Source organism: Sapajus apella, unplaced genomic scaffold, assembly GCF_009761245.1.
Source record: "Sapajus apella isolate SASKATOON/1434 unplaced genomic scaffold, GSC_monkey_1.0 scaffold204, whole genome shotgun sequence".
NCBI classification, from domain to species: domain Eukaryota; kingdom Metazoa; phylum Chordata; class Mammalia; order Primates; family Cebidae; genus Sapajus; species Sapajus apella.
In genome coordinates this window covers 653,588-680,406 of record NW_022437144.1, presented here as the reverse complement: position 1 = coordinate 680,406, position 26,819 = coordinate 653,588, and the positions used below count along the sequence as shown (strand labels likewise).

The 26,819-nt window shown below is 45.2% G+C and overlaps 1 protein-coding gene across 7 annotated transcripts in view; it reads left to right on the top strand.

The window, feature by feature from the left end:
- The window catches only part of NHSL2 (NHS like 2), an 82,305-nt gene that overhangs the window by 13,882 nt on the left and 41,604 nt on the right, over positions 1-26,819 (top strand). For 2 of the 7 annotated variants that reach the window (XR_004265790.1, XM_032270125.1), the window contains exon 1: positions 16,856-19,038. The exons of 2 other annotated variants lie outside the window; for them this stretch is intronic. Coding sequence is in view for 4 of the 5 variants with exons in the window: in XM_032270125.1 (XP_032126016.1) it covers positions 19,011-19,038 (28 nt within the window). In the remaining variant the exon portion in view is untranslated. Of the gene's footprint in view, positions 1-16,855; positions 19,039-26,819 lie in introns of those variants that run through there. 3 more of the 7 variants (XM_032270126.1, XM_032270127.1, XM_032270130.1) reach the window with 3 other exon arrangements.

Genomic DNA, 26,819 nt, shown 5'->3' with positions numbered 1-26,819 from the left:
AAATGTCTGGAAGCTACTGCTTGTGGAGGTAGCTGACAGGACAGCCTAAGTCCATGCTGTGTCTCTGGAGTTTTAGTTGGCCATTTGTAGCAGGCATATGCTCGAAAGGGGTCTATGAGCTAAAGTAATTTGAAAGTAGAGTGACAGGACCAAAACCGAAGTCCCATGAGAACCACATGCTGTTTGGCATGGAAAAGAATCAGAGGAAAGTTGTCTTTGGTCTTCAGGTCTTTGAGGGACTGTCATAGGATGAATGAAGTAGATGGGGTCTGCGTGGGGCGTCAGGAGACAGAGCTGGGGTCTGTAGACAAGGAGGAAGTTTCCAACAGGCTCTCCATGGGTGCAGTGGGCTGCCTAGAAAAGGAGCCAAGGGTCTTGGTAACTTCGGCAGGTTTTTTTTTCACAGAGGTGCAGGGTGAGCCCTTGAGGAGGGCATGTGAGAGCAAACTTTCTGCTTCCAAGGGAGAGAGAATGGGATGGAGGGGCCGCCCTCACCTGGGATGAAGGCTCAACACCCCCCTGACCTCCACCTCCACAACTTCTCCCCTGGTCTGGCCTCCCTCCTCCCTCTCCCTCCTATGGGGCTCCCGGCTTCCACTCTCCAGCCCATTCTCCACTCTGCAGCCTGAACGAACCTCTAAAAAAGCTGCCCCAAATCCTCTGATGGCCTCCCATCGCCCACTGGTGAAAGTCCAGATTTGTTTCTCTTCGCTATTGGCTCCTTTCTACTCTAAAAACAGAGCCGAGATAAGATCATTTCACGCTCTAATACAGCTCTGACATTTCATAAATCTTTGTCCTAGACAACTGGAAAAGGCTATATTTAACCTTCCGTCTTATAGCTTTTAATGGAGGAACTTGCTTCAGGCACTGCCTTCTAATGCCACAGGACACCAGAGTCTTTTCTTTGTTCTCTGCCAGCAGAGCCGCAACCTCAAGAGGCAGAGGCCACAGCTGGCCTCTCCCTCCAGTGGGACGCACAGGCTGCTTGGCCAGGCCTCTGTCCTAGAGCATCCACCTTCCCCTGTCTCTAGGTGAAGGAGGTCCCTGTCACACCCTGTGAAGTGTGACCCTTCAACTTTCTGATTTGCATATACTTGAAAGACTCCTCATTAACCCCATAGCTGAGATAAGTGGGCCAGGTGAGCACAAGAATAAGTCAGACAGGGCCTGGGGGTATGGGCTTGGGAGTCTGGGCTAGGGGAGGGAGTCAAAGAGAAGAAAATGTATGGTCAAGGGTCTCGTTGTGCAGAGCGAGGGTGGGGAGGGAAGCAATGCTAAGTAACGTACCAGGCCCTGTGCTAGAAGCTTTGCATTGATTGCCTCCGTGTTCCTGCCTCTCCTTGCCTACCTGCCTTGGTATTGCAAAATTAAATTCAACATTTTAGCAGGAGTCCAGGAGGCAAGCAAAGCCCCTAGATTGACTGAGATGCATTGGTCTTTGCATTGATTGTACTGGTTGTGTGATGCTCCCAACAACCCTGTGAGGTGGGTACCATCCTTACCCACATGATACTCCAGTGAGGAGGCTTAATTTACTTAAGTGACTTATTTTGAGTCATACATAGTTAGGAAGTGACAGAATGGGAATTGAACCCAGGCCCATCAAACTCTAAAGCGTAGTTGCTTTGCCCGGTCTCAGGATGTCCCTGGCTGACCTGGCACTGCCCTTTGGAGCAGTTCTGATGTGCTGGCCTCCCTCATTTCCTTGGGATTCTTTTGTAAACACTTGAGTCTCTGGTAGGTTCTTTCCACAATGCCCATCACCCAGGCCACAGGCCCACAGCCAACCTCAGCCAGGCTGAAGAGCCCAGCAGTTTGGAATCTCTGATGGTTCTCCATGCTCTCAGACCTCATGGGCTGGGTTCTCCCACACTCTGTACTCTTCAGCCTTGCAGATAACAGCTGCTGGGATCAGTAGACTAAAACAATGACTATACTATCGCTTTTGTCCATGTTAACAGTTCCCTGGACTGCTAACACTAACAACCTCTGTGGCCTTGGACAAATTTGTCCCTCCTATGATCCCAGCTTCCCCAGAGTGGGAAGATAAGACACTCTCTCAGGCCCTTCTTATTCGAAGAGTCTAGGATTCCCAGGGTCCCCCTCTCTCCAGCCCCACCCTTGCTGCTTCCCCCCTACAGTGCTGGGATGAGGGCACTGGTTTGGAAACCTTTTCTGAGCCAAGCAATGGACACAGTGACAGAGTGGCAATCACAACCACATTTGTAGGCTACTTTATTGCTTACCAACTGTTTGCACAGTCTGCGAAGTGGTAGGGAGGGAACTCCAAGGCGATTTTAATGGTACATAGTACAGCTTTAAAGAACATTGAATCACATGGTGAGAAAATGATTCTCTTTTCCTTCTCTTTCCAGCTTTCTGATTACATCAAGGAGAAGGTCTCAGTGTGGTGCTATTCTTCAACCTCTATAATGCTTACTAATCTTCTTTCATAACAAAGCTAGAGCAGGCCTCAGGCTCAAAGACATGGACAGGCAACAATATCTACATAGAATGTGATTACTCTCTTCTGTTCTTATTGTATTTCTTTATACAGCCATTTTCTATTTATGGCAAGTGATACTCCTTTTGGTTTTGGTTATGGTTGCCATATAGAATTTCTTTCAATACAGATTTGTTTAAGCAAAAAAAAAAAAAAAAAAAAAAAAAATTCACTTAGAGAAATAGGCTAAGTGAACTGTAAGTCGAACCAGTGGAGCGTAGATACTTCAAAACTTGTGGAAGTGGTACCCAAATGGCCAAAACTTGGGCAACACTGGAATGTGGCATTCATTAAGCAGATGTTTTCTGAGCACCAAGTTCCTACGGCCTAGAAGGCCCTGCACAATCTGTCTCTGCTCTTGTCCCAGACTTTATTGCCCCTTACTCCCCCTGCCCACATGCTCTGTTGTGCCTTCCAGCATGTTGTGTCCTTTTTCTGGAATGTCTTTCACATATCCTTGCCCATTCATTAAACCTTGGCTCATCTTTCAAGACTCAGTTTAAATGGCACCTCCTCCAGGAAGTCTTCCTTCAAATCCCCCAGGTTAAGTTCACCTTAGCACCAGGTTCATGTCTCTATTGTAACATCTTTCACATTCCTGTAATCATTTGTTTACAGGCCTATATCCTCCACCATTGGTTCCCAATGCATTTTATAAGAAAAGCTTGAGGAGAGAGCGGGAGAGGGAAGTATATAACAGCTCCTCCTGTCACTTGGAATTGAGGCTTTCCAGATGCCAAGCCAGAGTCTGCACAGGCCACAAACCCAGCCTGGGGCCTGCAAGTCATGTGCAGGATGTTTATTGGGGTACTTCTGGGATCAGCATCTGGAGTCTAAGGGAAAGATGCAGGACTGGTTGAAGGGAGAAATTACGCTGTGATGCTGTCCTGACAGCGTCAGCTGACACTTGGGGAGCTCTGGAACTGGGTTGGTCCTTTAGAGTTGTTCTGAGTCAGGGTGAGGGGCCCAGTCCTGACTCTGAGCCCTGACTCAGATGCAGGCTGGCCCCAGGAGGAAGCATAGCCTTGAGCAAGGCATCTCTGTCTGAGGAGGGAACTGGGCACTTCCCAAAGAGGGCCAACAGCCAGCAGCAGCCCCGCAGCTGAGGGAATAAGACCTTTAGTCCTGAATGGGAATCTGGGCATGCGTCACAGTGTCTACCACAGGGGCCTGGTCAGAGCCTCTGGGGCTTCAGTGCTGGGGAGGCAGCGAGGAGAGAATAGTGGTTTGGAGAGCAGAGTGTGGCTATCATGAGTGGGTGGCTGGTAGGACCTAGCAAATGTTTGCTAAAAGAATGGCTGGGTATGATGTTCCAGTCTCTGGGCTTATAGGCAAGGAGAATACAGAGGCAAACAAGTCACAGGGAACTTCTGGTATCATTGAGCCAACAGATATGTAAGGGACTATTCCAAAACAATGCGCTAAGTGCTACACCTGTGATGTATACCAAAGACCAGGTTTCCACAGCACTTTGTTCATGTTTTTCTTGGAAGCCTTCTATTATGACCTTCCACCAACCCTCTAAGGCACAAATTATTGTCCTCACCCTACACATGTGAAAATAGAGATCCAGGGATTTGCTTTAGACCTCACTGTAGGTCAGACCCCCCAAGGCTGGGATGACCCCCAGCACAGCCTGCCTTTATAACCCAGAGCCTCTCCCCTGCACCACCCAGCCCCTCTCAAAGACACATGCAGTTCTTTGCTTATTATATATATTTGATCTTGACCTAGCCCTGCAAGATAGCAAAATAAAGATGTCAGAAGAAAGTAGGTTTTTACCTTTATTTTCTTAACCTGCCTGGTATGCTTTCAGAGATAGATATATTCGGATCATATTTATAACCATGACATTCTTTTTTATTCTGGTTTTCTTTTTCATTCTGGTTTTCTTTTTCCTGAACCTTCTTAACCACCTGTGAAATTCATCCATTGCACTTACCTGCTTTCTCATGTCTTGTCTCAAAAGTGAGAAAACTGGGATCAAAATCCAGGTAGTTCCTTTTGAGCTGTGAGAGGGAAAATATAGGTATTTTAAAATGTCAGCCTTATTCAAAAAAGCAAAACTTTCTTGGTTTGAAACAGTAAGAATGTACGAGAACAAGAACATCTCTGATTTTCTGTATGATCACTGCCCTAGGAGAGATTCCTTTTTTTGTGAGGGCTATAGTTTGAAGAAATGATCACATAGAGGCAACTAGAAATCCCTGTAAGGAGCTGGGTACCCGGCAGGGCAGCTGCTCCTTACTCCCTCCTTGCCACCCATGGGCTGCACCCTCTCCCCCATCTTTGTGCCCACCTCCTCCTCAAACTCCAGGCCAGGTCCTTTTTTTTTCTTCCTTCCCTGCCTAAAAGATTCTTCAGGGCCTCCTTCCCTGTCAGATGCCAATGAAGGCAAATTTTGAGGCTGAACAAAAAGAATTCTAGCATCTCTCCCAACGGGCTTCCTTGTGGTCTGCCTGGTCCCAGAGTTCACCTAAAGCAAAGCTTTTCTCTAGAGCTTTCCTAGCAGAAGTCATCACACTGTAGAGACACAACAGTTGTTTTATGTTCCAGAGGAGGAAGATATTCCATCTTCATATGTTCCCAGCAATCAGAAAGATACACATGTCCTGTGGCCCTCACATGACTTCATTTCCCATTACTAGCACAGAACCCTAATTAAAAATTTCCTTTCTCTTTGGATCTACCAAATACCTTGCTGGCTTTGTTGGTTAAACAAGGGGGCCCTCATTTCTCATATTTCCTTATAGGGAGATGCAGTAAGTAATGGAGGTCACAGGAGTCAGCTTTCTGCTTTAAAGATTAGCAAGGTAGGCCGGGCACAGTGGCTTATGCCTATAATCCCAGCACTTTGGGATGCTGAGGCAGGCGGATCGCCTGAGTTCAGGAGTTTGAGACCAGCCTGACCAACATATTGAAACACGTTTCTACTAACACTACAAAAATTAGCCCATGGCAGGCACCTATAATCCCAGTTACTCTGGAGGCCGAGGCAGGAGATTAGTGGTGGCAGGCACCTGTAATTAGTGGTGTCAGGCACTTGTAATCCCAGCTACTTGGGAGGCTGAGGCAAGAGAATCACTTGAACCTAGGAGGCAGAGGTTGCAGTGAGCCAAGATCATGCTACTGCACTCTAGCCTAAGTGACAGAGTGAATCTTCATCTCAAAAAAATAAATAAATAAAAGAATTAACAAGGTAAATAAACCATCCTTATCAAGATGTAAATTTCAAAGGGGTGAAAACATGACTCCCATTCAAATGTATAGTGATCATATAAGTGGATCATACAAGTGAATCATACAATATTTGTTCTTTTGTGTTTGGCTTCTTTAGGTTAGCATAATGTCTTCCAGACTTAACTATATTATAGCATGTGTCAGAACTTCATTCCTTTTTTTACATTCTACTTTATGGATATCTCATTTTATTTCTCTATTCATCTGTCGATGGACATTTAGCATCCGAGGCTTAGCTCTTCACACTTCCCCCACCTCCCCACTGCTGAACACTGCCACTTCTACCCTCTCTCCTGCCAGAATATTGACTCTTCCACTCCTGCACCATAACTGTCTTCCTGGCTGGCTTGGGGGATGGGAGAGGTCTGCCCAGGGTACAGAACGAGGCTGGAAAGGTTGAGAGTCATGATGCTCGCATGCTACGATATAGTTAAGTCTGGAAGACATTATGCTAACCGAAAGAGGCCAAATACTAACAAATATTGTATGATTCCACTTACATGAAACATGTAGACCAGGCCAGTTCATAGAGGCAGAAAGTAGACTAGAAGTTACCAGGGCCTAGGAGAAGAGAGGAATAGGAAATCACTGCTTATCGGATACAGTGTGTCTGTTTGGGGCGATGAAAAATTTTGGAAATAGATAGTGATGATGGTTGTACAACATTGTGAATACATTTCATGCCATTGAATTGCACACTTAAAAGGGCAAATTTTATCTTATATATAGTTTACTGCAACAAAAAATAGTTTTAAAAAGATGTGAAAGACTTCACAAGAATGCTGGAATAAGATTTAAAAGTTGGGGCCAGGCGCGGTGGCTTATGCCTGTAATCCCAGCACTTTGGGAGGCCAAGGTGGGCAGATCACAAGGTCAGGAGTTTGAGACCAGCCTGGCCAACATGATGAAACCCCGTCTCTACTAAAAATACAAAAACATAGCCGGGCATGGTGGCATGCGCCTGTAATCCTGGCCACTCGGGAGGCTGACGCAGGAGAATCACTTGAACTCAGGAGGCAGAGGTTACAGTGAGCCGAGATGAAGCCATTGCACTCCAGCCTGGGTGACAGAGCAAGACTCTGTCTCGAGAAAAAAAAAAAAAGTTGGATACAAACGGGTTGGTTCTACAGGGTAATATAACTGTAACCTTTGTGGCTGCCTTTTCTACTGGACAGAATTAATTTTCTTTTCTACCACACAAAAATCATTTGCAACTTATCGGTCTTCTACAAGTTAATTTTTAACTTTACAGAGCCTGGGACTTAATCAATAGGGAATCATAAGTCAGCTGCGTGGATGGTGCTGTCACATGCTCCTGAAAGAGTATCAGTGATATTTTTTGCCTTGTTGTCAAGCTCTGGATAATTTTTTTTAACACCTTAAATAATACATGACAAAGCACAACTCCCACGTGGGTCTCTGTGAAATGGCCATGATGTTGGTTTCAAGGCCTGACTCTTCTGGGTGTTTGCACCTTCGTGACATTTTCTGGGGCCTCTTATCAAGCCTACTTCAGTCCATACTACACATCACCACCAGACTGACCAGGCTACAGTAAGCTATAATCGCACCACTGCACTCCAGGCTGGGTAACAGGGAAACCTTGTCTCAAAAAATAATAATTCAAAAAAAGAAAGGAAAAAGTTCGTCTGGGTACCACCTTGAATCATCTTCATTCCATACTTGATTGTGTTCTAATTCATTGGTCCGTTGGCCTCACATGAAGATGGACTTTGTCTCCCTCTAGCATGCAGCCCTGACCTAAACACTTGGCAAGTCCTCATTACATACCTTTTGGTTGGCTGATTGTCCTGTCCTCTTTGTAAGCTTGTCATCAGAATGCTGGTGACTTTACCTTTGCCCCTTTAGTGTGCACAGTCATTGAAAACACACTTCCTGCCCTTCAGGGACTTATATTCTGACTGGGGGAACAAAAGCAAGTATTCTAGACTAGTCAGGAGGATCTAGGTTCCTAGGATCACTTTCTACTTGTGTCACCTTGAACAAGAAGCCTCCCTACCCCTCAGTTTCCTCATCAATGGAATGAGAATAATAATGTCAATACTTGCCTTGCCTACCTAGTGAAAAGGACAGGAGGATTTGTTAAAAAAAAAATAGTTGTGGAAGTGCTTCATAAACAAAAGAGTGACATTCACATTTTAGTTAAATGATTCTGTGGAAGTTAACTAACAATACAAGATAGCCCAATAAAGAATGTCACAAGGCAGTTTCCCAAGCTCAGAATGAGTCCTTGGGGTACTCACTCACTAACGGGCAAAAGAATTCCAGAGGCCTTGCAGGAGGTAGCTGGGTCCTATAACGTGAGTGAAAGGAAGTTCAATAAACGAGGAGTGGGGTGGGGAGGAGGGTAGTGTGGGGAGGAGGCAGAATCTAGGTGCACGGATCACGAAGGAAGCAAACTGAATAAGTGAAGAAAGATGAACACCTGCTTGGGGCTGGTGAGGCATCCGCGTGGCCTTTCCAGAGGAAAGTGTGAAGGGGCAGTGGGAGAAAAGGCAAGATGCACTCAGAGCACTGAGGCCCCCAGTGCCAGGCTCGGGAGCTGGGCCTGTCTGCTCTAAGAAGCCACTGGGGGATCTGGGATGGAGGAGTGTGGAAGGAAACCAAGTTTTAGAATGCAGATCCCTCTAAGAGTGGGGTTTGTTTTCCTGCCTGTAATTTATCGTTTCTGTGTTTTATTGCAAAATAAAATACAGACTCATTGTACAAAAAAATCTAAAGCGAATCAACAAGTATTTAGAGTAAAAGTTTAAAGTCCACCTTTAATTCCACCCATGCCCTTCACTTGACCAATTCTAGTCTTTTTCAAAGACTGTGAACCATTAACAGTGGGGGGTATATCATCCCAGACTTTTTCCTATGAATATGCCTGCATGTGTGTGTGTATTCATATCTTGTTTTTGTTTTTTGTTTTTTGTTTTTGAGACTGGGACTTGCTCTGTCACCCAGGCTGGAGTGCAGTGATGCAATCATGGCTCACTACAGCCACGAATTCCCAGGCTCCAGTGATCGTCCCATATCAGCCTCCCAAGTAGCTGGCACCACAGGCACGTGCCACCATACCCAGCTAATTGTTTGTATTTTTTTGTAGAGACAGGGTCTCATCATGTTGCCCAGGCTGGTGTCAAACTCCTGAGCTCAAGCGATCCTCCTGCCTCAGCTCCCCAAAGTGTTGGGATTACAGGTGTGAGCCACTGTTCCCAGCCATATCCTTTTACATAAATAAAATTCTTTATATATTTTACACAGAGCCTTGATTTTTTTAAACTTAGTATGTCTATGGACATCTTTCTATGGCAGAATATATCTTCTTTTCAATAGCTGTATAGTATTCCTTAGTAAGAATATGCCACAATTTATTTAACCAGTCCCCTATTGATGAGGACTTCTGCAATTAGTTTTGCTTTTGCCTATTACTTTTACATTTTTTAAGTAATATATGTTTGTGGAAAGAAATTCAACAGTGTAAAGACTATTTAGTGAAAAAATGTAATTCTCCTACTTACCCCTACCCCCCTATCCCCACTTTAACAGCTTCCCTCTCAAGAAGGGAACACAAATACCAGTTTCTGGTGTCGTTCCCAAGATGATCTGTGCATATACAAGTGTGTGTGCGTATATGTGTTTGTGTGTATGTGTGTTTGGAGAGGGGGTGGGGAAGAAAGAGAGAGAGAAATTTTTAATGTAACTAATAACATACTATACACAACATTTTGCACCGCTTTTTTCACCTGACACTGTATCTTGGAGAACATTCCATATCAGTACATATCTTAGCTACATAATTCTTCTTAATGGCTGCAGAGAATTCCATTATATGACTGAACCACAATTTATCTGACCTGTCTTCTATGGGGGTTGTTGCCAGTATTTTGCTATCACACACAATACTCCAATGTTCATGTATTCTTTGTTCATGTATCTTCGTATGCACTAAATCTATACTGGAAATCCCTAGAAGTGAGATTGTTGGGTGAACAGGAATGTGCATTAACATTTTTGACAGTTAATGCCAAACTGCCTTCCAAAGAAGTTGTTTCAGTTGACCCTCCCACTAGCTGTGTATGGGAGTGCCTTTTCCTCCATATCCTCTCTCCCCATCACAGCATGTGATAAGCCTTTTAAATGTGTGCTTGGGAACAGGATGAGAACCTGAGGTGGTGGGGGTGGGAGTGTGTTCAGGGAAGGCACAGATTTTCCATTGTTCCCCATAAGTATGGTTGAGGTGCTCACAATAGCCCAGCAGTGGGTGTAGCCCACAAGTGTTGTGTCCCCAAGACCTTAGGTATGTAGCAGCACCCCTGCATACCCATGATCCACAAACCCACATGGTGCAAGTCCTTGAGTGCCAAAAGAGATTCTTTGATCCTTGCCACCCTCTTTCAGCTTCATGCAGAACTGTTTCTGGATCACAAGCCAGGACCAGGAGGCCTGGATTGGATGCCAGTTTGCTGGCAAGGGCTGTAGGTTAGATGGCCTGTTTCAGGTTGGGAGAACAAAGGTGTGCTTCTGTTTTCTTGAGTGGTGGGGCATGAATGTAAGGGTTGATGTATAAGTGAAGCCCTCCCTGGCAGCCACTACTCTTCACAACTATGCCTCAGGAGTGCGGGACAAGACCGCTCCCCATGACTTTGTTTCCCCATTCCCCATGGCTCTGCTACTGCTGTCTCCCTGGGCATCTCCTGGCTTCTGGGCCACCTCACTGCCTGTGCTCCTCTGTATGTATCTGTCACATATGCATTCCCCAAGAGAGGGCTCTTATTGGGTCAATTGGTCATTCCACCTTCTGAAACATTCTTATCAGCCTGAGTCCTCAGCACAGAGCACCTCATAGGCCACTGGGCACCCTCAGACCCAAATGAAAGATGGCTACCCTTGACTCAGGCCCAGAGTTTCTGGCCTGCCCATTTGTGACCTAAAGAACAGTGCCAGGCCCAGAGTAGCCACTCAACAAAATATTTACTGAATGAGTAGTGATCCAAAATTGAGGAATCCCTTCTGTCAACTCTGTTCAGAAGAATGCTGTGAGTGGGGGAGGCATGCAGAACATTGTAAGATTCTTCTTTGATATATTAGGCTTAAGGCCAAATTCAGCAAATTCATTAGCTGAGTTAATACTTTTATCTCCAAAGTGCAGTATTAAGAAGAACACAGGCTTTGTAACCAGACAGATCTGGGTTCAAATCCTGACAATCACTAACTATGGTGACCTTGGGCAAGTTTCTTGACTTCTCTATTTCCTTACCAATAAAATGGAGCTTATAGTATCTCCCTTGCAATGTTGTTTTAAAAACTAGTCCAGACAAAGAATGCAAAGTACCCACCTCAGTGCCTAATGCATAAAGACATTCAAGAAGTATTATCTGTTGAGATTATTGATTTCATTTTTCAAATTAAACTTCCTCACTTATGTCTGCTAAACTCCTAGTAAATACAAGTGTGCTTATGTTTCTAGAGATAAGTTTGGACTTCTCAAGTCAACACACAGCCAGGTACCACAAATACATATACTTCTTGATGTTCACAACTAAAGGAAAAAGCCTTTTATTTCTCTTGGTCAATTAGCTTTGAGACAAGGCAAGCCATCTCATCAATTCGCTAATATTGCTTTCAAATATTTATAAAGTCTGTCTCCTTAAGATAGTTCTACAACCTTAGTTCTAATCTATTCTCTGGACTATTTCCCCAGATATATTGGAATTTGTTGCCAGGAAAGATGGCTTCTCTGCAGATGTAGGACCTTGGCCAGGTCCCCACATAGCAGTAATCAGGGTATCTCCATCCAGTAAACAAGCAGTTACCAGTCACTTCCCGAATACCTGGCCTTGTGCTATGAGCAACATTATTTCTTCAATCCAGGAGTCAAGGAGGTGGGCGAGAAAGGGCCTGCTTCCTTCCAAAGTCGAAGATGTTCTGTAGGGTGGGTGGCCCACAGGTTATTTGTCTGCTTCACCTTCCATTGATGGATGTTGAGGATGTTTCCATTTTCATCTTATTACTAGCAATGGAGCAATGAACATTCTTGGACTTACATCTGTGTGCATGTGTGTGAGTATTCCCCTAGCATAACTTTATTTATTTAATTAATTTTGGGTTTTTTTTTTTTTTTCTTTTTTGAGACCTAGTCTCACTCTTTTGCCCAGGCTGCAGTGCAGTGGCATGATCTTGGCTGACTGCAGCCTCTGCCTCCTGGGTTCAAGCGATTGTCCTGCCTCAGCCACCTGAGTAGCTGGGATAACAGGTGTGCTCCACCATGCTGGGCTAATTTTTGTATTTTCAGTAGAGATGGGGTTTCACCATGTTGGCCAGGCTGGTCTTGAACTCCTGATCTCAGGTGATTTTCCTGACTTGGCCTCCCAAAATGCTGGGATTACTGATGTGAGCCACCATGCCCAGCCCTAGTATAGCTTTATGAAAGTGCAGTTACTGCATCCAACAGTGTGTAAATGGTTACTTCAAATAAGTACCAGAATATTACCCTCAAAAAGGCTTAAGAACTTACACTCCCACCCTTTACCTCAGTTATTGTACTCCTAGGTCTACACCCTAGAGAAACTCTGAGACAGGGGAACGATGGCATATATGCCGTGAATGTCCAGGATAGCAAAGAATGATATGCACAATTTGATGCAATTTATACAGTTTAAGAACATGCAACCCCTATTGTGTAGTTTATTGTTTATGATCACATACGTAACGCATTTTAAAACATGCATGCAGATCAGAGATACCCAATTCAGGAGAATGCTACTTCTGTGGGGCAGGAGAATGTGGTTGGGGAGGTACACAGGGGGCTTCAACTCAAGCTGTGACATTTTATTTCTTTTGGGAAAAGGTTCTGGGGCAAATATAGGGAAATGGATTTAAATTTGTTCCTAATATTTTCCCATATGCTTGAAGGAGCTCCTCATCTAAAACAAAACAAAACAAAAAACAAAGAAGACAAGAAAAAGGCAGGGCAGGTTCACAGCCCCTCTAGAGCCTACCCTATTGTTCAGGGGCACCTAGTACATCAGAGAGATAGATAACTTCCATGGGAAGAGACTTTGCACCCCAATTCACTAAGAGCCTCTTCTCTGCCAGACATCAGTATAAATCCTTCGGATATATTGCTTGGGGAACCTTACAATTCTCAACTTCCAGGCCCAAGAGAATGACAATCAAACTTTTGCAATTGTCACCCTAATACCCTAATTATCACCTGTCTGCCTGTCCATCATGGAGCTCTAAGTATACTTGAACCACGTGTGAGGAGTACTTGGGGCAAATTTTAGATTCAACCCTGGATTTGGCAATGGCCTTTACCATGAACCCACCATTGCAACACAGGGTGCAGTAAAGCAACAGCATTGCAAAGCTCTTTGTGGACACAGAATTTTTCCATAATGCCTTCTGCTAGCAGTGTTGCCTGATTAGCAGACACAATGGGACCATCAGGCCTTATCAGCACCACTTGGTGTAAAACAGAAACCAGGAAGTGCTGTCTCTCAGTGCTTGGCCCCTGTTGCCATGGCCCCTGTTGCCATGGTCCCCAAGCACTTTCTCTCAATCTCTTATAGCATCCATCAGCAAGCAGGACCTAGAAGCTCTTTCAGGCAGACCAAGAAGAAAGCTGTTAATAGGAAAGATAAGAGCAAGTAAGGGAAGTAATTAAATGAACAAAAAAATGTAGATGGAAAGAATTTGGGGTAAGGCCCAGAAAACAGCTTTTATTTTTGAAAGAATCTTCTTGAAATGTGATAGACAAAGGTGTCTGGGTCAGAATTTGCCAAGAAGGGCCCATTATGTAGCTGCCATGTGGTATAGGTACAGCAACTCTGTGCCCTGGATTTTTCAGAAAAGTCCTAGTTTCAAGTATTTTATTCTGTTTGTCAGACCAAGAATTCTGATTTGAGATTTAAAAAATAAGGTCACTGTAGTTAGAGTAGTAATCCAGGAAAGCCTGATTTAGAATCCATTGTCCCCCCTCACTGGTTGGCAGGGAATCCCCACAGGTCTTGCCCCTAGGGCCCTGAAGGCCTGGGTGAAGTGGCCCCTTATACAGCCAAGAAATATCAAAGTGCCTCTGAACTCCTCCCGTAGCTCTCTGTGGGGTTTAGCCAGAAAGGCATGGTGTTTTGACCCCCATAGACCTGGATTTCAATATGTCCTGCATTAACTCTGCCAACCTAGACCATGCTCTGAGCCTCAATTTCCTCATCTGCAAAATGAGAGCAATAACACAAGGTTATGACAGAGTTATTCTCAGCATCAAATGAAGTTTTTATTACCTTTAAAGCACTGTACGAATGTGCACTGCTAAAATCCATTCCTTCGTTCAACAAATAAGTGCCTACTACATGACAGGCATTAAGCCAGGCCTGAGCATACAGTGGTGATCAAAACAGATAGGGTCCCTGCTGTCACAGAGCTTTCAGCCCAGAGGCGTAGACAGATATTAGCCAAAGATCTCCTTATCTGAGGTCCAAGCAGAGGGGAGATGCAGTAGGGCTGCTCTTTTAAAAAGTTGACTGTGGCTGCTGTGTAGAGCCAGAAGGCAGGAGAGGGAGCTGGGAAGCCACTTAGGAGACTTCTGCCTGCAATAGTGGCTTGGTCTTGGTGAGAAATAGCCAGATTCTGGATAGATTTGGAAGCAGAATCAACAGAACTTGGTGACAGACTAACTTTTGGGAGTGAGGAAGAGGCAAAGAGATATTTTAGCTAACTGTGTCCCCAGGACTTGGGCCACTGGAGCCCACAAAGCCAATTCCAAGGCTGCTGAGGTATGATATATGGAGGGTCCATTTTTCCTTATCTTCCCTCTGTAGAGCAGTATGATGTCAGTCCTTCAGTACAGAAATCAGCCTGCTAGACTTGATCTGAAAAAAGCATTTAGTACTTAAAAATTTCCTTTCGTGTAGAATAATATATCGCATTCTAGCTTTAGGTTGAATGCAGAATTCCTCTTAGAGGTAAATTGTTTGCTTCCAATTTTTAAACTGTTTTAAAATTGACAAATGTAATTATGTGTACACATTCATGGGGTACATAGTAATGTTTTGATACAGATAATGTTTAGTGATCAGATCAGGGTAATTAACATACCCAGTATCTCAAACATTTATCATTTATGTTGGAAACATTCAGTATCCTTCTAGCTATTTGAAACTATATACTATCATTTGGGTTTTTAAATTTTTTTTCTTTTAGAAACTAGGTCTCTCTGTGTGGCCCAGGCTGGCCTCAAACTCTTGGGCTTATGCGGTCATTCTGCCTCAGCCCCCCGAGTAGCTAAGACTACAGGCACATGCCACCACACCTAGCAATGGTACATTATTGTTAACTATAGTCATCCTACAATGGCATAGAACACAAGAACCTTTTCTTCCTCCCTAGCTGTAATTTGTATCATTTAACAAATCTCTTCCTAGCCCTCCAATTTTTGAATGAGATACTACTTTAAAAATAGCTGAGTTGCCATTAACTTAGGATGCTAAAAATGTTCTTCAGTCTAGGTGCTCTCCTATGGGACCAATATATGTTCTTTGAATTGGATACCTTTCAGACCTTGTGCCCAATAGTGTTTGTTCCAACAGGTTGGAAGAGAAGAGGGCCCAAAAGGGGAGAAGGAGATGGGAAGGGCCATAGACAAACTTGAGTTTCGTAACAGTTAACCACACTTAACCGCAGTTAACCATGCTTTAGAGCTTCCAGGGGAATTTCACACATATTTGTTGTCATATTCTGCAAATTCAGGACCGCGGCTGTCTCCTGACTCCCCATCCAGTGTTTTTGCTACTTATTGCACTGCCAGGTCCTTAACTTTTTGGGGAGAAGGGGGAGGGGAAAGTCTCCGTGATAAACAAAAAAGTTTCAATAGACATTCAAAGCCCTTCTTTATTCGAAAGAATTTATTCCATTTGCATTGAGAAGGAGCATAAAAGAAAATTTGGTATTTTCCCACACCACTTGTCCCCTACACACATCAACAGGGCTTTCATTTGTTAGTTCTTGCAGGCCTACCCTTCAGAAGCTATTATCTGCTTGACAGTCTGCTGAGACCTGTTGTCTTTCTTCCTCTCTCAATTAAACTCTAAGGACTGAGGTTCCCATCTGCCCTGGAGCGAACACATCTCTTGTTATACCTGTTTCCCAGAAGCTGGAGAGCTTTTTTACTTTCTCCAACCGCTATAGTTTTCTTTTCAAAACACTTAAACCTTCTTAGTGATGTTTAACTGCAGGTGTCAATTAAATTGGTTTCCCAAACGTGAACCAAACCTTTTCTCCAATTCCTGCTGCATTTACCCTGCCTCCACCCACCCTGAACCAGGAAAGAAAAAAATCAGACACAATTTACTAAGTTATTGTCCTCTCTTTTGTATAGCCCTCTCTTAACATGAATGTGGCAAAATTGCTAGGAAGAAATGGTAGGATGTATTTCTACTAGGCAGGTCTCTTTCTCTGCAGTTGATAGAGCTGATGCAGCCATCTCTGGTTACGGTGTTTAATTGAGCAGTACCCAATATGGTGCCGTTCCTCAGGCTCTTCCTTGACGGGAAGACAGAGGTAGCCGCTGAGCAAGGGGAGCCAACAGAAGTGGAATAGTTCCCCATTCATAGACCCTTGTGGGTTTTGAAGGAGAGAGGAAAGAGAAGGTGAGGAAATAATAGGACAGAAAGGGAAGAATAAGAAAGCTGAGAGGGGTGCTTACAAGTGGAGGAATAGAAATAAAGCTATGAATAGAATAATAGAAACTCAGATTTTTACATTTTTTATTTCTTTTTTTTTTTTTTTTTTGAGACAGAGTTTCACTCTTGTTACCCAGGCTGGAGTGCAATGGCGTGATCTCGGCTCACCACAACCTCCGCCTCCTAGGTTCAGGCAATTCTCCTGCCTCAGCCTCCTGAGTAGCTGGGATTACAGGCACGCGCCACCATGCCTAGCTAATTTTTTGTAGTTTTTTATAGTAGAGACGGGGTTTCACCGTGTTGACCAGGATGGTCTCGATCTCTTGACCTCGTGATCCACCCGCCTCGGCCTCCCAAAGTGCTGGGATTACAGGCGTGAGCCACCGCGCCCGGCATTTCTTTTTATTTTAATAGTATTATGTTATGTAAACCATTATATGTTATTTTTAAATGTATGAAAAAAATTTAATGGTTTTGTTATTGTAAAATGACACATTTGCTGTTAAAATTTCAAATAGTACTGAAGAGTTTCAAGTGAAACACACATGTCAAAATCATCAAGAGTAACAGTTACTTGTGTGTCCTTGCAAACTTGTTCCATGCTTATATAAGCACCTGTGTGCGTTTGATGCACAAATGAGATGATACAATACATGCTGGTCCATTCCTTGCCCATTTTTTTTTTCAATTTACTAATAACTCTGCAGTTTTCTCATTTCTACTCAAAGAGATCTCCTTCATTCTTCTTAATGGCTGCGTATCATCCCCTTGTGTGGATGCATCATGATGTGTGGAACCCATCCCTTGTTAATGGACATTTAGGTAAAATAAAAAGTCTAGCACCACACTATCCAATAGAAATATAACGTGGGCCACAAAATGCCAGCCACTTACAGAATTTTGAATTTCACTGTAGTAGCTACATTCCCCTCCCCAGCTGATTTGAAATGCCACCTTTATTATACCCTAAATGCTCATATATACATAAGTTTATTTTGGACTGTCTATTTTATTTCATTCATCTATTTGCCAATTTTGGTACCAGTATCCCCACTTCTAGTAGTCACATTGAAAAAGTAAAAAGAAAAAGGTGAAATTAATTTTGACAATATATTTTATATACTCCAGTATATCAAAAATAGTGTCTTACAATGTAATCAATATTAAGAATTATTAATGAGATACTTTATATTCTTTGTTTCATATTTAGTCTTTGAAATCTGGTGTACGTTTTACACATCCAGCACATTTCAATTCAGACTGCCAATTTCAAGAGCTTAAGAGCCACATGTGGCTTCTGGCTACTGTATTGGACAGTGGAGGTTGAGCAGGCAGAGGTTCAAAATGTCACCTGAGCTGTGTGTCTCTGTGGTTGGTAGTAATGGATTAGAATGTCAGACATTGAGGACGAAAACTTCAACTTCACCACTCGGGGCAACTCATGAAGCTTCCCAGGGCCTTCGTTTGTGGACTCCAATAAACTCATTGTATGCTGGTTGAGTGCAGACCAGAACAGCTGAGCCAAGTACAGTCAGGCCTCGCTTCACAATGGGGGTACAGTGTGAGAGAAATGTGTCATTAGGTGATTTCCTCATTGTGCAGACATCGTAGAGTGTACTTATACAAACCTAGAGAGTGTAGCTTGCTACACACCTTGGCTATATGGTACAGCTTATGGCTCCGAGGCTACAAAGCCATACAGCATGTGACTTTGCTGAATATTACAGACAATTGTAACACAATAGTACTATTTATGTATCTGAACATACCTAAACATAGAAAAGATAGAGCAAAAATATGGTATAATCTAATGGGGCCATCGTCATATATGCAGTCATCGTATATGCAGTCCATTAACCCAGGGGTCTCAACCCCTGGGCCACGGACCCATATCAGTCCATGACCTGTTAGGAACTGGGCCACACAGCAGGAAGTGAGTGGCAGGCAAGCAACCATTACCGCCTGAGCTCCACCTCCTGTCAGATAAACAGCAGCATTAGATTCTCATAGAAGCACGAACCCTATTGTGAGCTGCACATGTGAGGGATCTCAGTTGTATGCTCCTTATAAGACTCTAACTAATGCCTGATGATCTGAGGTGGAACAGTTTCATCCTGAAACCATCCCCCACAACCAAGTCAGTGGGAAAATTGTCTTCCACAAAACCAATCCCTAGTGCCAAAATGGCTGGGGACTGCTGTGTTAACTTACATGTCATTATGCACATTGCTGTATAAATGCCCTGGCCTTTCCACAAGCTGTAGCCTGCTGGCCACAGAGATAATAGAAAGAGCCTGGGTGCTCAGGAGGTGGTTATCTGAGGTCTGTCACAGGTTCCCCTTTCTTTGTCTCCAGAGATGCCTCTGTTCACAGCTTCTCATCACACTCAAAACCCAATGCCTGCTTCCCTTTTTTTCAAAAGCAGAGTGTGTGGCAATGGGTCTCTGAGGAAATCCCTAACACTGTGGTTGGGGAGGGTGTGGTGGGTGGAACCCACACTGTGACTTACTCAACCGTGAGATCTTAACTGTGTGGCCCCAGAGCCACTGTGCTTCTGAGCGGCAGTGGTGACAGCCATGGCGGCACAGCTTAGAGCCTGGAATGGTAAGCATGGGTGCAATTGCATCTTGCAAGGAGACTCGCATTAGGGTTTGAATTCGAGGTTTGTTGCCTGGATGGGTGTCAGCAGAGTGGGAGGAGGCAGGTGGCTGGAGAGCACTGGGGATAGGTAGGGCAGCCAGCTTTGCCCTGGCCCGAGTCAGGCCAGGTTTGGGAAGCATTTTGACTCCACAGCAGGCTTGGGGGTTTGGCCCCTGGGTTGGCAGGAAGCTGAGAAATGTGATTATCTCCCACAGGACAACATGCTGTCTCTGGACAAAGGCGGCGGCCCCATGCCCACTGCCTGACTAAGTTCTAAACCAGCCCTCTCCCAGCCTTTTCTCTCCAAGCTGGCCAGCTACAAGACCCAACCCTATGGTGGAGCCAAGGATTCAGAGCAGCTAGGCTGCAGGAGAAAGGAATTTTCTCCTGTGGCTGCTTGGGAGGGAGCTCTTTTTTGTCGGCCCCGCCCACCAACTTCCCCATTGCCATGCCTGGAACACCAGAATTCCTTTTCCGTTCCTGCTGCTACCTTTTCCTCCAGCCCTGCAGCCTAGAAACTCTCAGTCGTATCAGACTCTGAAGCACCAGGCAGCAGCCCAGCTTCTTTCTGTTTGATCTCACAAGCCGTGACCTCCCAAGAAATCACACCTAGACTAGGAAGACAGAGTAGTGTCACAGGAAATCTAAGTCCCATGCACCTGGTAATCTCACCCCAGCTTCCACTGCTCCAGCCCCCTCCTTGGGCTGGCCAAAGTGTAGAAGCCCTGTTGATTAAGTCTCTTCCCTGAATGTTGGCAGCCTATGCTCTGCACTAACTTAGCACCTAGTGCAGAGCCTGGCACATACATGGGAGCTACCGAATGGCACTCTCTTGGATGAATAAATGTATAGATGAATTCACATGCTTTGGATATTGTCTTTGTTGTGCCTCCTCAGGGCTCCCAAAGCCTTAAAACTAGAACTTGTCACCTCATCACTGTAGAGTCTTCCACTCGCAGGCATCTATGCACCTGCTGATCTCTGCTGCTAAGAAAAGGTGACAAGTAAAACTAGCCAGTGGATTCCTGAGGGTAGTCTAGGAGTCTTGAAGCCTAGCAGTTGTTTTACAGGCTGAATCATCCTACCTTGAGAACCAAGAGCATGAGACTTGGCATCAGACAGACTTAGTTCAAGTCTCAACCCTGCAGTTTCCGATCTATATAATCTTAGTCAAAAGTTACTTCACCGCTCTAAGATTTAGTACTTTACTCTCCAAAATGGAGCTAAGCATACCTACCCAGGATTATAGTGAGGAATAAATGAAAAAATATATTAGGTTTAACCCTATGAAACTGCCCAAAACATTTAAATGCCAGCAATTTAGTGTAGTTCAATCTAATATATAAAGTGCTTTATAAAGTATAAAGCAGTATAATAAGTACCCCTATATTAGTATTCATTATCTGTAACAGATATAATTTGAAAGTCACAAAATATTGTTTTTTGCAGTACTAGTGACTAATTACTTTCATCAGAATACAGGTCAAACTAACAGAAGAAGCCACTTCTCTAACAATCATGGGCTGCAGGCATATCCTGGAGCATTTTGGCCTGGGAAATAGGGACCAGGTGTTTTTAGGAAACTAGACTGGTTCATGGAAAGCAATGGAGGTGAACAGCAGGGTAACTTGTGACAGCTCCTACCTGGAAATGACTCACCAGCAAAAGCACAGTAGGAGTTGGCACATTCTACTGCCCCAGGTGGGAGTACCCCCTCCCTAGCTCCAGTTGCAAAGCAGACGCTGCCTAAGACAGACATTCCTTCCCAGGGTGGCAGAGACACAAGGTCCTGGCCACCAGGCATCTGAAGGAAACTAAAAACAGCTTCTTGCCAATTTACCCTCCCTAGTGGCAGCTGTCAAGCCCAGGGAGCTTCTCTTGACCTAGCAAAATCCCAGGCCTGAGAAAGCTTGGATTTGGAACTGATAGCTGCAGTGGCCACAGTCGGGGGAGTGGGGGAAGGTTCTCGCCGTATTATACATTGCTCCCTCAATCCCAATCCTAGATGTAAAGGTCACTGGAATTTCAGGCCAGAGGGGACTGGAGAGAGTCCAGAGAAATGCCCACAGATTCGCTCTGCCTCTGTTGCTGGCACCCCAGGCCAAGGATTACTGAAGCACTAAGCAAACAGCTATAAACTTCCTCAGCAGTATTTCTCACTTAGGGCATCACGGTACTTCTGGGTAAGACAATTCTTCATTGTACAGGACCATCCCATGCATTGCAGGACATTTCGAATCTGGTAGCAAGGTAAGAGTAGAGCTGGATAAGTCCCAGGTCTGAAGTTCAGGAGAAGGGCTCGAGCAGAGTAGTGGCCTCTCCACAGCTCCAAATGGTGTCTTGGAGAAGGCATCTTCAACTAGATGCTTGCTTGATGGCTGTGCACCACCCAATGAGCCAAGTGCCTGGACAATCTTGGTTGGGCCACCAGAAACGTGTAAAGTCACTCAGACAGGGCCTGGGACCTGAGAGGAGAAAAGCCAGAGAAGATACCCTCCCAGAGCTGCCCATGGGCGGGCAGTGTTCTGCACCGCTCTTAGCCCCAAGCCCTGACCAGCCTGTGGCAGAAGTCCATGTGGATAGTGAGGCCTACTTGACCCCGTGCCCGAGTACCAGTTTCCAGAATCAGCCAGGATGGATGTAGGATGCGTGACATTCATTCAGGGAAGTGCAAATATCCAATTTGAGCTACAGTATGGACTCCCCATAGCACAGAGGTGCTTGACCAGGAGTTCATGTACTTGAATTAGAAAAAAATTACAACTTTATCTTCATTAACCTGTAACTGAAAGTTAGCTTTTCTTCCATTATGAAAACAGACCATACATCACAGTGGCATTGGCAGTTACCTGTGACTTTATCTCTAATAGGAACCACAGATGTTTGTATGTCTCATTACTGCTGCTGCAGGTATCTTGAATTATTGTCCCACTCACGACTACTTTAAAATCATGACAGTCACTGGACCCGCCACTAGCTCATGTTACTTGATGTGTTAATAATGAAATGCATATTACTATGTTGCAAATTTTAAGATATATATAGATAACTTTAAATGCAATTGACTTCCTTTGTAATCTTATGTATTTTATTTTGTGCTTGTAAAAACATTCCAAGTAGGGGCCCATAAGTTTCGTTAGACTCCTCATGGAGTCCAAGCCAGAAAAACGTTAAGAAATCCTGGATTAGAAGGTTGGCAGGAATTCAGTCTCACTGGAGTCAACAAGGAAGGCCTTGAGTGCAAGGAGAAGGAACACAGGCTCGAGTTCTGCTCGCATTGAGGGAATGCTAAAGGTTTCTGAGCAGGAGGTTGCCCAAGGTGACGCTAAGGTCTCCAGGCTGGGATTCATTCACAGAAATACAGAAGTAAGGAGGAAGAGTGGATTAGGGTAGTGGGAGAGGGTTCTATTAAATATATTAAATTTGAGACTGAAACAAGTGGGCATCCAGTGAAGATGTCCACCAGGCTCTGAGAAATGCAAGTGGGCAGACTGGGAGAGTGGCCGTGGCAACAGGAAAGATTTGAGGATCATCCTCTGAGATGATCATGGGGGCATTTGGAGTAATTGTGCTCAAGAAGGGACAAAAGGCAGTGAGAGAAAAGAGGCCGAGGCAGGGATGGTCATAAGCATCTCCAAGAAACAGATTTGGAGATATCAATTTGCCTGCAAGAGGTTTGTTGGGGACTGCCTTCTGGAACAGCACCTGTGAGGGAGCAGGATTGGTCAGAGACAGGAGTTCACCTGCAATGTAGTTACACTGGAGACCTCAGTCGATCACATGGGAAGCTCTGGAGCTGAGATGCTCTTTAGATGGTCCCAGCTGAGGCCAGGTAGCTGGGCCTTTCTTCCTCTACCTCCCACCCCACCCCATCTATTGACTAGACCTTGGATACAGGCTGCCCCCCAGGAAAGGGGTTCTGACCTTGGAGAAGGGACTCGACTGTGAGCCATCAACCAACACTTCTAATAGCTGGGGGACTGAGTGCCTTGGTCCTGACTAGAGGATCAAGCACCTCAAGGTCTGGTGTTCCAGCCATTCAGGAAATGCAACTGGCTCCCTCCTACCCTGCAGGCCTCTGGGCAAGTCCCTCTCTGCAGCCCAAAGCCAGTTATAGGAGTCCCAGGGACAGGGAGCCAGGGCCTAAAAGGAATTTGAGTCCTTGATACCTGTAATTGAGAGTCTTCAGTCCTTCCCCCAACCTCTCTTATTTGATGCTAAGATAGTTGGGATGAGGTAGGTGGAAGTTAGAGGGAACTGTGCTGTTGCCATCCCTGCACAGTTTGTTTATAAAAGGTTACCAAACTAAGCAAATCAGCCACCATGGAAACAGGCTCTGTGGCTTTCACATCCCTCCCTTCCTTCTGGGGTGACCCACATCTCAAAGAGGGGATGTCACCACAATTGAGGTTACAGATCTGCTCACAAGGCCCGTGAGCTACCCAGGAAATGCAATACTGTTATAGCCATCAAGTAAAAGAAGGTTGGGCTTTATTTTTAAAGAGAGAAATGTAAAAACTTGACTTTCGATTTTGATGTTCATGTCCTTACACCAAAAAATCAAACCAAATAGCAACTGAACTGACTACGCATAAGTTCCCCCAAACCTTTGAAATTTACAGTAGCTGTAGGAAACTTAAATCCAGAAACAGTCATTCATTCACTCCCTTATGCCACAAAAAAAAAAAAAAAAAAAAAAAAAAATTCTGAGTTTGCAAAATGATAGGTTGAAAGACCAAGTGTGGCCTGAAGTCCAGGTTTTTTTGTTCTGCATGGTTTAAAAACTAACTTTCGCCGGGCGCGGTGGCTCAAGCCTGTAATCCCAGCACTTTGGGAGGCCGAGGTGGGTGGCTCACGAGGTCAAGAGATCGAGACCATCCTGGTCAACATGGTGAAACCCCGTCTCTACTATAAAAAACTACAAAAAATTAGCTGGGCATGGTGGCGCGTGCCTGTAATCCCAGCTACTCAGGAGGCTGAGGCAGGAGAATTGCCTGAACCCAGGAGGCGGAGGTTGCGGTGAGCCGAGATCGCGCCATTGCACTCCAGCCTGGGTAACAAGGGCGAAACTCCGTCTCAAAAAAAAAAAACAAAAAAACTAACTTTCCACACTCAGAAGTGGAGCTTACAAATAAATAAACAATAAATAAATAATGTAAGTTCTCAATGCACCTTTTTAAAAAAAATCTTAAGATCTGGTCCCAGTGGATGACTCAGCTAACGCTGAGGGGTGCTGCCCCCTTGTGGGTGTGCAGGGAGTTCCCCAGTTCACAGCAGGCCCCATTCAGCCTGCTTCTCTCCTTGGTGTAACCTGCCTGGGCCCTGCCATTGTTTGTGCTCATGAGCCCTGCATTTGGCTAAGCTGGGTGCTGAAGTTACAGTAATAGATGATGTCATTGCTCTGCTCACAGGGCTGTCTTCTCTGCCCTCAGGGCTCACCATCTAGTGGGGAGGAGGACCCATGTGCACCAACAGACAGGAAACGGAGTCGGGGCTGGGGGAGGAAGGAACAACCCATGGGAAAAAGTGAAGTTGGGACAATGTCACAGAGACTCTAGCAGCAAGGGTAGACATCTACTAGGTGGAAAAGAGGGCAGGGGTGGGAGAATGTCATTCTAGAGCAAAGGAACAGTTAGGCTGGTGAATTGTGCTCCTAAGGGAAGTGGCACATGTGAAGCCGAGAGGAGGCAGGGGCCAGACGGGGAGGCCTTGTCGGCCAGGTTGAGGACCTGGCATTTTATCCCGGTGGTTTCGAGGCAGAGGGAGGAGCTGATCTGACTTGCGTGTGTCTAGATGACTCTCATGGCCCCGTGGAGGCTGGATCGGAAGAGAACAAGATCTGAGGGAGGAAGAGCACCAGGTAGGAGGTTCTTGTAATTGTTTAGGTGAGAAGTAACAGGGCTTTGATTTGGGGAGGTGCCAGTGAGTGGGAGAAGGAAGAGATCTGAGAGGGATTTAGGAGGTCAGATTGACAGGTCTTGGTGATTCCTCAAGGTGGAAAGGAAAAACTGGGACCAAGTGGCACACTGGTGTGCAATGTTATCCTGGCCATGGCAGTAGCTGCCCTTTGTTAAGGTTTCTGGGGTGTTTGCAGCACTTACCCATATATTAACTCATCCCAGTCTCAAAGTCAAAGACACCCACCTACTGCCTGTCCACGGGCCTCATGCAGCTCTTTCTAGGTGCCAGGTGGAGAGTGGAAGTGCTGCCTTCACATTCACTCACTGAATCATCACAGCTGCCCTAGGAAGTAGTTACTATTCTTACATTATTTTATAGACAAGGAAACAGGCTCACAGAGGCTACATGAGTTTCCAGGGGTCACATAGCTAATAAGCGACAGAGCTAGTATTTGAACTCATGTCATCCGCTCCAGAGCCTTTGCTCTCCTGCCAGAAGAGTGGTCACTGAGCACAGAGACCTTCTGCACACAGACCAGCCTGAGCAAACTGCAACAGGCTAGTAGTGTGTGCATCCCACGCACTTCCCCAGTGAGCATCTAAACGTGAAATCCTGAGGCCTTGGATGGGCTTTCTAGTTCTAGAAATTTGAGGAGCTGCAGGTCAGGCAGGCAAGAAGGAAACACTAAGCCCAGGTTGCTGGCACTGTGGGCAGTGAAGGAGAGCAGTCAGATCACACCACACAGGTCCCTTCCCTGCCCCAGACCATAGACCCTCCAAGAGCTTTCAATTATGTCGAGCATCAAATCCAAATTCCTGACTGCAGCCCATAAGACCCTGAAGTAATATGGCTCCTGCCCAGCTATGTGACATCTTTTCTTACCATGCTCCCCTCACTCACACATCATACATACACTGGCTCCTTTCAGTTATTCTTTCCCACCCTAGGACCTTTGCATTTGCTGTTTCCCCTGCCATGTGTGCTCTTTTTCTCTTCGTGTGGCTGGTTCCTTCTCATCATTAAAATCTCCTCTGCTTCAGTGTGAACTCCATGAGGGCATGGACTGCATCTGTCCTGTTCACCATTGTATTCCCCAAGCTTATGGGCCCAGTACACAGAAAGGGCTCTCTAAGTATTTGTTGAATGAATGAAATATTTTGGTACCTGCTGTGTGTCAGGCACTTTACAAACATTAATTCATTTAATCATCAAAACAATCCTGTGAATGAGGTGTGATTGTTATTCCCATTTTGTGGATGAGGCACTGGGAGGTGACTTGACTTGCCCAAGGTCACAGGGCTTAGGAAGAAACAGAGCTGAGACTTGACTCCTGACTTATGCTGTCCCCCTAGCACATTGCTCCAAAGTGTGCATGCAGGCAGGATCTTTTTTTTTTTTTTTTTGGGAAAAGGTTTCACACTGTCACCTGGGCTAGAGGGCAATGGTGCGATCTCAGCTCGCTGCAACCTCCACCTCCCAGGTTCAAGCAATTCTCCTGCCTCAGCCTCCCAAGTAGCTGGGATTACAGGTGCCCGCCACCACGCCTGGCTAATTTTTTTTTTTTTTTTAATTTTTAGTAGAGATAGGGTTTCACTATGTTGGCCACGCTGGTCTCAAACTCCTGGCTTCGTGATCCACCCGCCTCAGCCTCCCAAAGTGCTGGGATTACAGTCATGAGCTACTACTCCTGGCCCAGGCAGCGTCTTAATTGAGAAAGGCCGGGGCTCTGTCCTTCCATGTGCTGCTTTATGTGGCTGACTTAGACTTCCCCAGAAATGAATTGAAGCAGTTCTGATGGCCCCTCAGCTGGGGTTGTTAAACACCCTGGTTGTTCCACCTTTTCA